The 12,165-nt window shown below is 52.7% G+C and overlaps 1 protein-coding gene across 1 annotated transcript; it reads left to right on the top strand.

Annotated features, from left to right (window-relative positions):
* Positions 1–960: 960 nt before the first annotated feature.
* Positions 961–4,624, top strand: GAL3ST3 (galactose-3-O-sulfotransferase 3). The gene is made up of 2 exons (XM_068556561.1): positions 961–1,149; positions 3,463–4,624. The coding sequence occupies exons 1-2, from the start codon at positions 1,028–1,030 to the stop codon at positions 4,622–4,624; spliced, it is 1,284 nt and encodes a 427-aa protein (XP_068412662.1). The 5' UTR covers positions 961–1,027.
* Positions 4,625–12,165: the final 7,541 nt, after the last annotated feature.

Below are 12,165 nucleotides of genomic sequence, written 5' to 3'. Positions count from 1 at the left end.
CAGGCACCTCTCACTGCAATCGTCTGATGAGGTGGCCAGGGTTTCAGGTGTCTGGGGATGGAATCCAGATAGGGTTCCAGGATTTCAAGTCCTCCTTTCTTTCCCTCATGGATTTATTGGTCTTGGGCCCTCGGGGCTCAGAAGCATGCAGAATTGCCAGAGTCCAGGGCAGCGATGGGGAAATCAGTTCTCTGTAGAAGCAGCACACATACTGTCTGAGGGCATGGACTTTGGAGCCAGAAGGAACAGATCTGAATCCAGATTCTGCTAATACCAGCTGCATGACTACGGACAAGTGACATCACCTCTTAGAGCCTCAGTTTTCTTGTCTGTGAAATGGGAATACCTATGTTAGCCTTGCAGCGAGGATTAAATGGGATTAAGTGTGTGGTAGTATAATACGTAGAGAAAGCCTCTTCCTCATGTCAGAGACTCAAGAAGGTGAAGACCTGGTCAGTGTTTTTGAGGAGCTCAGTGTCTGGGGAGTCAAGACCAACCGTTGGCTGAAGCAATGAGGCAAGGAATCCTAGAGGAGAGGAAACCCCAAATTGAGACTTCTGTGCCCTGAGTGAAGTGCTGGTGCTAAGGCACATCTACTGGGGAGACAGACACAAATGGCCATGAGACAAAGACAATTAGGGGCAGGCAGAAAAGCAGAGACAGGGTTCAAGGAAGGGAGTGGCTACAGCCTGAAGGGCTGGCCAGACCCCAGAGCGTGTAATTCCACCCAAGACTAAGTTATCTGGAGCAGTGTGGAGATAGGGTCATGGTAACAGGAGGTAGGAATCTGATCTTCCCTGGCCTCTCTGCTCACCCCACCCTTTGCAGCTCTCCTTTGCAGCAGTCCTGTTGGGGCTCGGAGCCCATCTCCTCTGCCTGCTACAAACAAACCTGTTTGCCTCCTTCTCCTGCCAGGCCTCACAGGAACACTGGCCCTGCTACCAGAGCCCCAGGAGCCCCCATGAGTGCCGGCGAAGGGAGTCCTGGATAGTGAGGCCCTGGCTGGTCCAGGGGTGGGTACCCCATCATGCCACCCATCCTCCAGCGCCTGCAGCAGGCCACCAAGATGAGCCGCAGGAAAATCCTGCTGCTGGTGCTAGGATGCAGCACCTTAAGCCTCCTCATCCACCAGGGGGCGCAGCTCAGCTGGTAAGGGGGCGGGGCCTCGGTGAGGGGGCGGGGCCCGGGAGTTGGGTTCCTCTAGAAGTCAGCTGCCTGGTTAGCGTTAGTGGACGGGAGCTCTCCTTCTCGTTCCTGAAAGCTGCCAGAAGAGTCCATCTTCTGATGGGCTCTGCTCCTTCCCTCTGTTCTGAAAGCGCTTTGCATACCTTCTCTTTAGATCCACACAACCTCCCTGGGCAGGGACTTCACTGAAAGGGTTGAGTGAGTAATCTGGGATTCCATTCCAGCTCGAGTCTTCCCTCGGCATCTCCTCCTGAGTGCCGCCCTGTCGGAAGGCAGAGATGTTGAATAATATTCTCCGAAGTGAGAAGGAACTTTAAGACCAAAAAATGAAGTGGGCGACTCCATAAACTGCAACTATGAAGTTTGTTGTGGGTAACTTACATACAGGCAGGAAGGAACGATTGGACGGTCGATGCATTCGCCGCGGCACCGAAAGGGGTACAGGGGGATTTAAAGGGGCCAGAGCTAAAAATAGAATCTATCAGGGAGAAGTACATCGCGTGGATGGGAAGGAGGGGGTTCCTCCCCGCCCCCGGGGGGTGGGTCTCATGGCCATTAACCATCTGCATCAGCAAAAGGCACTCTTGCAGTTTTCACATGGGATGAAGGCAAGCATAAAGGCTGACAGGGAACTTATTGGGCTTGGACGCACCCCTTGTGCGCAGGCTAAAGCTCAGTTCCGCAGAAAGGGGAGGGGGTAGGACTGTGGCCCTATGATGGAGCTGACAAGATGGAGACAATGTGCTTCAGCCACACACTCCCAGAGAACTGCAAACAACTTCTCACTACTGTTGTGCTGGCCAAGTCTCCTCACTTCTCTTGAGCCCATTTGCTCATCTATAAAATGGGAATGATGTATGTGTGACCCAGCCAGTCACCCTGATACAGGATACCATGTGATGACTAGTAGGAACCCTGACCCTGCTCCTGGCTCACTGTGTGAACCCAGTGAATCCTTGCACCCCCTTAGGGCCTCAATTTCCCCATTCACTACATGGTCTGCCCATGAGAACAGTGTGAATGGGCCCCGTCCCTCTTGCCAGATGATTTGCTGGTCTTCAGGAGCATCCATGTAGACGTTATCCTGAACCCAAACCAGCCAAAGATAGGAAGTCTCAGTGGTATTCTCAAAGCTGCTTATAGAGTTGTCCTTGTTACATGATGCTTAGGATGGTAGAAAAGAAACAGGAGAGTGACTCAAAGTCTGAAGGGAATTCACAGGTCACCTGTAATCCCGAAGGCCCTTGTTTCAGGAATGAGGAAACAGAAATGAAAGCTTCACGAAGGCTAGGATTATTATGTTTTTTATACTATCATATTTCTTGAGCCTAAAACAGTGCCTGGCACATAGTAGATGCTCAAACAAAAATACTACTTGAATAAATGAATGAGGTTCCAGAGAACTTAACAGAATCACATAACAACAGGTTGCTTCAAAGCCCATGCCACTCAGCTACAATGTGAGGAGCCAGTGGAAAGAAGACAGAGCAAGAGGATTTGGTGACTTAATCTGAGTCGCCAGACTTATAGAAATGATTTTTCTCCTTCTGCTCCTCAGTTTGTACATCTGTGAAGTGGAATTCCTCAAGGATCTCCAAGGGCCTTTGTCCTTGTATTATCTTTTATGTGTAACGAAGTTACCTCAAAACTTAGCAGCTGAAAACATCAAACATTTATTATCTCACTCCTGTGGGTCAGGAACCCAGGTGTGCCCTAGCTGCATACCTCTGGGTCAAGGTCTTTCACGGAGTTGCAATCAAGTTGGCTGCTGGGGATGCAGTCTCATCTGAAGCCTTGATTGGAAGGGCTCCACTTATAAGCCCATTCAAGCGGTTGGTGGGGGAGCCTTCAGCTCTTCAAGCAGGCTGATGGACTGAGGGCCTGGTTCCTTGGGGACTGTTCCCACATGGTACCTCCTCGTCCCCTGCATGAGCTGCCCTAGGGAGAGTGAGAGAAAGATACCAAAACAGAAAACATAATCTTTTTATAATGTAATCTCACAAGTGACATCCCACTATTTCTGCCCTGTTCTACTCCCTAAGAGGCATCAATAAGTCCCACTCATATTCAAGAGAAGGGAAATACACAAGAGCGTGAATGCCAGGAGGTCAGCAGGGATCACTGGGGGTCATCTTAGAGGCTGCCTACCATACGCCTCTACTGTTCTGTGGGTAAAGCCCACCATCCTGGCCCATCCCCACCATCCTTGGGGAGAGGCAGGGTCAAGCCGCACCCTTCTCACACACTCCTCCCTGCACAACCCCTTGGACCCTGCAGGTACCCCAAGCTGTTCCCTCTGAGCTGCCCGCCTCTGCAGGACTCTCCGCCGCGCCCCAAGCACATGACCGTAGCCTTTCTGAAGACGCACAAGACTGCGGGCACGACAGTGCAGAACATCCTGTTCCGCTTCGCCGAGCGCCACAACCTGACCGTGGCCCTGCCGCACCCGAGCTGCGAGCACCAGTTCTGCTACCCGCGCAACTTCTCGGCGCACTTCGTGCACCCGGCTACGCGGCCGCCGCACGTGCTGGCCAGCCACCTGCGCTTCGACCGCGCGGAGCTGCAGCGCCTCATGCCCCTGGGCACCGTCTACGTCACCATCCTGCGCGAGCCGGCCGCCATGTTCGAGTCGCTCTTCAGCTACTACAACCAGTACTGCCCCGCCTTCCGGCGCGTGCCCAACGCGTCGCTCGAGGCCTTCCTGAGCGCGCCCGAGGCCTACTACCGCGTGGGCGAGCACTTCGCCATGTTCGCGCACAACACGCTGGCCTACGACCTGGGCGGCGACAACGAGCGCAGCCCGCGCGACGACGCCGCCTACCTGGCGGGCCTCATCCGCCAGGTGGAGGAGGTCTTCTCGCTCGTCATGATCGCCGAGTACTTCGACGAGTCGCTCGTGCTGCTGCGGCGCCTGCTGGCCTGGGACCTGGACGACGTGCTCTACGCCAGGCTCAACGCGCGCGCCGCCAGCTCGCGCCTCGCCGCCATCCCCGCGGCTCTCGCGCGGGCCGCGCGCGCCTGGAACGCGCTCGACGCCGGCCTCTACGACCACTTCAACGCCACCTTCTGGCGCCGCGTGGCGCTCGCCGGCCGCGCCTGCGTGGAGCGCGAGGCGCGCGAGTTGCGCGAGGCCCGAGAGCGCCTGCTGCGGCGCTGCTTTGGTGACGAACCTGTGCTGCGGCCTGCGGCGCAGATCCGCACCAAGCAGCTGCAGCCCTGGCAGCCCAGCCGCAAGGTGGACATCATGGGCTACGACCTGCCCAGCGGCCGCGCAGGCCCAGCCACCGAGGCCTGCCTCAAGCTGGCCATGCCCGAGGTGCAGTACTCGAGCTACCTGCTGCGCAAGCAGAAGCGCCGAGGTGGCGTGCGTCCCCGGCCCGAACCGGTCCTGGACAATCCCCCTCCTCGGCCCATCCGGGCGCTGCCCCGGGGCCACTGAGCTCCGGATGGGAGTCTGGACCCTGCCCCGCCCACCAGGATCTTGCCTAGGGCTGCCTCCAGGTTCCACCCCATGGGGCCCTTTCTCCCGAGAGGAGCTACAGCGGTACTTGGGGGCGCATCTCCCTGTCTGAGCCCACCTCCCGAGGGGGAGCTGAACCCCGCCTTCGGGGAGGGTGCTGGTAGGCCCGATCGAGCCCCGGGCCACCCTATCCTCCGTCCTAACTGGTTGGTGGCTTTGCCAAGAGGTCTGAGACCCGTGCAGAACCGCCCACCCTGCCTTTTTATGGGGATTGAGGACCCCCACCTGTCTTCCCCAAGTGGATGAGCCCATGCCACAGAAAGGGGCTGAGCCCTGGGGAAGGCTGCGCTGCCTGTCAGCCTCCCCGGCTCTTGCTCTTCCTGCCAGGGGTCAGAGGCCCCCCCCACACTGTCTGTCTTCCAGGTTCCACCCTTCCCGCAGACCTAAGCTGCTCCCAGACCCCCAGAACCCAGAGTTCTTGGGTTGGGCTTTTTGTTTGGTTGGTTTTCCTTGTTTTTAATAAAATATTTTAAAACGTACAGATTGTATATCAGTCATTAAAAGCCAGATTCCCCACGTTTGAGGATGAGGCAGATGCCCAAGAATAGGTGTGGCTGTTACCATGAGGATGGGGGCCCAGTGAAACCGAGCAGGACCCTGTGGGGCTCCTGGCACAGAAGCCTTTCTGTGTCCCCCATTTCTTGTTTGTAGGGGATGCAGACTCCGGCCTCCATGACCTTCCCTGAGTTCCAAAGGGCAGATTCGAACAGTTGCTAATCAGGGAAAGGAGGGGATGCAGAGACAAGGGAGGAGCAGCCAGAACAATAGTGGAGCCTTGGGGCAGGGTCCTGGTTCGCCTCAAGGGACACACATAACAATATCTTTTGAGCTTTATAGAACTAAAACCCCCAATAAATGGAAGATGTCAGCATTCTTCCTTCCAGAGAAGACTGCCTGAGGCTAGAAGGAACCAGAGAAGCTCATCAAGAGATTACGTGAGACCAGATTAAAGGAGTGCAGGCCCTGCACACACACTAATCAGCAACCCCGCCCTTGAATCATTGCTATAAAACTCCTTACCAAATCCTCCCAGGTGGGACACAGTTTTCGAGGGCAGGAGCCTGCTGTGTCCCCCTTTGCCTGGCAAAGCAATAAAGTTATTCTTTTCTACTTCCCCCAAAACTCTGTCTGCAAGATTCGATCAGGCACTGGTGCACGGAGGCTGAGTTTTCGGCATCACCGGGCTCAATCACTGCCCTTCCCAGAGGCTCACAACACTCATCAAGCCCTCGATTGACTGGGTTCACCAGACCGGCCGCCTCAACCCCACTCACTTCTCTTTGAGAAGATCTGAATCCTTCCTTTCCATTCATTTCAGCACCATGTATGAAGCATCTTCCCCCCAACTTAGAGACACAGGGAACAAGGCAGACAGGACCTTTATCCTCATAGGAAAACACTGACAACCCCTCCTGGGACAGAGCAGAGGCTGGAAGGAGGATCGTTTCGGGTCAGGAGGGGCCTAACTCGGGACTTTATCTCCCTTTTGAGTCACTGACCTCACCACTGGTCTTCCTTCCCCACAAGAAGACAACATTGACTCAGATGAGGACCACTCCCTGCCTCCGATGTCCTTTAGCACAGTAATACACCCCACACTTTCAAATGAAACCTCCGTTAAGACCAGCAGAGAATCAGGACTTTTTCTGTTACTTTCTTCAGTGCTATATTGACACATCTGGACAAGCAATAAAAACAATAGCTAACACGGTATACTATGTGCCAGCTGCTGTTGAAGGGCTTCACATGTATTAATTAATGAGATAGGTACCATTTTATGGATGACGGAACTGAAACTGGGAGAGGTTAAGTGATGCTCAGGGTCACACAGCTAGAGTTTGAACCCAGACAGATAGTTCCGAAGTGCTCTCACACTGCCACTAGAATAAAGAAGTTCCCGCTCCCCAGGCTAGGCTGATGCCCAGGATCTTCCCCAAAAGAATGATAAGTGAAGAAACCAAGACATTGCTGTCAACTCCTCTTCATTTTATCTTTCACAGAGACAATCGTTGGCCTGGTTGGGCAATGGAGATTGCAAGGTTTAGTTGGCAGGTTGTATGACTCTCCCTGGGCTTGAAAACACAGCACTTTTTACAGTGGCACTCTGGAAAAGGCAAAAGACAATAATTAGAGACCTGCAAAGACATAATTAGGTTTCTGGTGTTAAGCAGCTTTAAAGAATTGTACTAGACTCAAAGTCATCTATCCAAAAACAAGCAGACAAACATGCTGTGGCCCTCAGGCCAAGAAGATGTCTGTCCACTACTGTCCCCCGCCCCTGCTCCCCCCAGCCCTAGCCCCTGGTCATACCTTTGCCAGGAACATCCTTCACCGTGCCCTGGATCCTCCTGGAAAACTCATACATGCCTTTAAGATTTGCCTTGATAGGCCTCTCCTGCCTTCCCTCATCCTCAGGCAGGTGGGCCTCTTTTATAGACCTTGCCCCGCTTCAGCCAAGAGCACAACACTGGACTCAGAAAACTCTGGATTCAGGGATTAACTGGAATCATCTGGAATTACCAGGCCGTAGGAGAGGGTTTCTCTGTTTGAGGTAGGAGCAAGGGCAGACCCTAAGCAGACACTGAATCAAAGATTAGCCTTCAGTGGCTGAGACTCTGGTCTGAACATCTCCAGCTTCAGCCACAACCCAGAGGAACAGGCCCCAGCCCCTGGGACCCCAGTGCCCTGCAGAGAGCCTCCTTCCACCTGTGCCCTTTCTACATGTCTCCTCCTTGAGAAGCTCACACTCAGGTCTGGGACAGATGTATCAGCAGCAACCTGGGTGACAGTGACTTGATGGAAGCAACTACCTCCATCAGTGCTTTGGAATTCCAACCCTGGCTCTGCCACCTACTGGTTACATGACCTTGGTCTTAGCCTTTGAGCCTCACTTTCCTCATCTGTGAAATGAACCCTCCCGAGCTTTGTGAACAGTAGTTGAGATGAGGCACTTAGCACAGTGCCCGACACATGGAAATGTCCCCAAAGTGACCGCTCTGGCGTCGTCAGGGCTCCTTCGGGACAGACACCCTTCACGCTGTAGATGTTAAAATAAATAAATAAATAAATAAAATTTATATTTTAAAAAAAAAGAAAACTGTGTGTCCCAACCCGGGAGGATTTGGTAAGGAGTTTTATAGCAACGGTTGAAGGGTGGGGTTGCTGATAAGATTAGTGTGTGTGCAGGCCCTGCCCTCCTTTAATCTGGTCTCAGGTAATCGCTCTCTCTCTTTTTTTTTTAAATAATTTTATTTATTTATTTATTGGCTGTGTTGGGTCTTCCTTGCTGTGTGTGGGCTTTCTCTAGTTGCGGTGAGTGGAGCTACTCTACATTGTGGTGCGAGGGCTTCTTATTGCAGTGGCTTCTCTTGTTGCAGAGCACGGGCTGTAGGCACGCAGGCTTCAGTAGTTGCAGCACGTGGGCTCAGTAGTTGTGGCACACGGGCTTAGTTGCTCCGCGGCATGTGGGATCTTCCCGGACCAGGGTTTGAGCTTGGACCAGGGCTTGAGCTCACGTTCCCTGCATTGACAGGCGGATTCTTAACCACAGCACCACCAAGGAAGCCCTCAGGTAATCTCTTTTATTATTTTTTTTTTTTTAAAAGAAGGGAGTCATTATTTTTTTAAGTATTTGTTTATTTATGGCCGTGTTGGGTCTTCGTTTCTGTGCGAGGGCTTTCTCTAGTTGCGGCGAGCGGGGGCCACTCTTCATCGCGGTGCGCAGGCCTCTCACTATCGCGGCCTCTCTTGTTGCGGAGTGCAGGCTCAGTAATTGTGGCTCACGGGCCCAGGTGCTTCGCTGCACGTGGGATCTTCCCAGACCAGGGCTCGAACCCGTGTCCCCTGCATTGGCAGGCAGATTCTCAACCACTGTGCCACCAGGGAAGCCCCCTCAGGTAATCTCTTGATGAGCTTCTCTGGTTCCTTTAATCTGGTCTCAGGTGGTCTTCTCTGGAATGAAGAATGCTGACTGCATTTGTTGGGGGTTTTAGTTCTGTAAAGAGCTCAAATAAATTGTTATGTGTGTCCCTTGAGACGGAACCAGGACCCTGCCCCAAGGCTGCACTATTGTTCTTGGCTCCTCCTTCCTTGTCTCTTCCTCCCCTCCCTTCCCTGATTAGCAACTGTTTGAATCTGCCCTTTGGAACTCAGGGAAGGTCATGGAGGCGGGAGCCTGTTCCCTACAACAAGAAATGGGGGACACGGACAGCCTTCTGTGCCAGGAGCCCCACAGGGTCCTGCTTGGTTTCATGGGGAGCAGAGGAGGACAGGAGTGTCTGCCTGAGCCGTCTGGAGAGGCGCCCTGGAGAAGGTGATAGGGATAGAGTGGGATAATCAAATAGTTAGTTTAGAAATCCCACTAGGGGACTGTAGATAGACAGGGAACTTTAGGGGGCTTTGGGAGACCACAGTAAGTTAATGATCACTGAGGAAAGCAATGGGAAAATCCTGAAACAATGTGGGCTTGCTTGACTCACGAAGCAGAGCAAGGTGCTTAGCAACAACACTAAGCAATGGAGGCACAAGTCATGCCTCAAGACAATAAAACAATAGTAGAAAAATAATGCCTACCTCCTGCCCAGTGATGTCAACAAGATAATGACCCCTAGGGCATACTCTCTGCACTCATAAAAAAACAATAATTTAGGGAAAGGTGACATTTCAAAGTGAAAGACCCTCATTCTACTGAGACCTGAAATAATTTTTCCATAGTGCCATGACAGTCCCAGATGGGCCATATAGGGTCAAAAGAAAAAAAACCCACCCGACATGTCGGAGGAGTTAATGATGGAAGACTCAAAGGAGAACGAGGAAGAAGGTGGTCTTCTCCCCCTCCCCTCTTTTCTTTTGATTATAAAAATGTAACCCTCTAAGTACTTGGGGCAGTGCAGCGGGATGCTCACCTGCCCGCTTGTAAGCCTCGCAAGCATCCTGTTCTAATTAATCACTTCTTATCTGTCACTTTGCCTCTCACTGAATTCTTTCTGCACTGAGACATAAGGAACCGGAGCCCCTTGGAGCTCCCTGAGGCATCTCCTGGCAGTTTCAAAGCTGAGAACAGGGACAGGGAAGCGTGCTCCAGGTAGAGAATGCTGGGCTACCTGTGTGGGGAGAAGCATGCCAGTGTCCGGTTAGGAAAGGCCTTGAATCTCACGCTTAGAAGTCCGGCTTGTTCTGCACAGGACACTGGAGTAAACGGAATGGCCAGAGATGACCAGCAGGGGGTGCTGGGCTGTCCCCGGAGAGGAGGGAGTCACCATCTCAGCCCATCTGTAGCCCATTCCTGGCACAGCAGTGCACCAGGTAGGGAGCTCTGTTGTAGATGATGGAGCCACTGAGGGAAGCAGGAGAAAGGCCTTTAATAAACCGCAGATGCTGCAGGGAGAAGGCACGGTAAGGAGGGACATGGCACCAGCTAACATTTATTGAGCACTTGCTACGTGCTGGGCGCTTTTCTCCATGCTTTCTGCATTTTAACTTACGTGCTTCTTAACAACAACCCCATGAGGTAGGTGCTATTCTTATCCTCTTTTCACAGAAGGGGAAACTGAGGTACAAAAAGGTGATGTGCTCAGGCTCTCCCACACACTCAGGGAGAGCCTGAGCAAGGACCAAAACAAGAATGCAGGCTCCTTGTTAAAGAGCCTCTTTATAAAAGCCCCCTGAGAGCGGCTCGAGTGGGAGGGAGGGGCAGGGAGACACTTTGGGTGTCGGAGGTGAGGAAGGCAGGGATCTGCCAGCGCAGTTGGCTGGCGGCTTCTGGGGCTGTGCGAGAGGAGTGGAGAGGGGCTGCAGGGCAAGAGAACCTGAGGCGAGGGGACAGCCCCCCAGGCCATCCAGACAAGGGGATGCAGGGCAGAAGGGGAGGCGATGGGGGGAACCTGAGCTGGGCTCTTCTGACCCAGCCAGGCCTCAGGAATCTGGCTGGCCATCGTCTCCTTCCCAGGAGTCCCCCAGCGCCCTCCAGCGGGCCGAGGACAGGACAGGAAAAGCGTCCTCCACCCCCCTCTCAACCCACACCCCGATCTCATGGGATTTTCACAAAAGCCAGGCAACAGGAGCGCAGGAGTCAGACCCTAATCCCCCACTACGAATGGGGAGACTGAGTCCCCGAGAGGGAATGTGGCTCAGAGGCGGCCTGGAGCCAGGGCAGAGACAAGAGTGGGGACACTCCCATGAGTGTCCTGCCACCGGAGCCCCAGGAGGCAAGGTCCTGGGTCCTCTTTCCCAACTTTGCCTCCAGCCCAGGGCTCCCCTCCTGAGTGTTCCCGGGATCGTCAAACCCACTGTGTTCAAACCGAACACTCATCTTCTGCCAAACCAGCTCCTTCTCCAGCGCTCTCAGTTTCAGGGACCGGCGCCCCAGTTCCTGAGGATGCTCGAGCCCCAATCCTTGATGTCCCCTTAATGTGTCCCTCACCCTTTCCCCAACACCACCTATGCGTCGTTGCATCCTGTAGATCCAGACGCCTGAATAACTGGCATCAACCCATCTCTCTTTCCCAACATCTCCTGTAGTCCCAGCCATCAGAGTTTCTCTGCTGGTTATGCCAACAGCTTCCTAACTGACCCACCGGCCTCAGGATCCCCACAGCAAAGAGACTCCTCTCTGTGTGCAGCCATCCTTCTTAGAGCCAGCTGATCTGATCTCATCACTGTTTGAAAGACCACCCCCCTTACCAGCCCACAAGGCCCAGCCTAGTCTGACCCTCCAAAAACCTTTCACCTGCATCTCCCATTGCCCCTCTATCCCCACCCCCCCATCTTGCTCCAGTCACTCTGGATTACACACCATTCCCTGAATGCAGTGGTATGCCAGGTCTGGCTCTTACTGGCTCTAGAATGCTGAATTTTGCCAGCTGGTTGTTGAACACAATTAAATTATATTAAAAATTAAATTAAAAATTTAATTAGATTACATAAACTTACTATTAAATAAATTATATTAAGAACAAAGGTAATAAATACTCACAACTCATTACTTCCTAATTCGTTTACTAGATTTTACTATTATTTCTGCTCTTAAGCTTATGTAGGTCTATTGTATCTGCCTGGTGGAAATCCTAGAGAATAGGGTGCTCCTTATTGTCCATTTCTTCCAGACAGTGTTCAGCGACGTTACATTGGTAGCGTGAAATCAGCCATGGTGCAAGTAGTTACACTGCAAATCAACAACCACTATAAATCAGATCGATTTATTGTTTTGTTAATCATCTAGAGCAGGGATAAGCAAACTACAAGCCAAATCTGGCCCACCACCTATTTGTGTAAATAAAGTTTTATTGGAACCCAGCCACACCTATTCTTTTCCTTATTGTTCTGTGGCTGTTTCTGCACTACAATATATAGCAGAGTTGAGTCATTGCAATAGAGACTGTGTGGCCCTGAAAGACTAAAACATTTACCTCTTGGTCCTTCATGGAAAAAGTCTGTTACTCATTAATAAAACCAAAAAATAG

The sequence above is a fragment of the Eschrichtius robustus genome, chromosome 11, assembly GCF_028021215.1.
Source record: "Eschrichtius robustus isolate mEscRob2 chromosome 11, mEscRob2.pri, whole genome shotgun sequence".
NCBI classification, from domain to species: Eukaryota; Metazoa; Chordata; class Mammalia; order Artiodactyla; family Eschrichtiidae; genus Eschrichtius; species Eschrichtius robustus.
This window is presented reverse-complemented; position numbering and strand designations above follow the sequence as displayed.

What these genes read in the sequence shown, in the direction of transcription:
- GAL3ST3 (XM_068556561.1), top strand. Translation starts at nt 1,028, where the DNA reads ATGCCACCCATCCTCCAGCGCCTGCAGCAGGCCACCAAGATGAGCCGC. An exon ending in CAGGGGGCGCAGCTCAGCTG is followed by an intron (nt 1,150 to 3,462) that starts GTAAGGGGGCGG and finishes TGGACCCTGCAG; the next exon opens with GTACCCCAAGCTGTTCCCTC.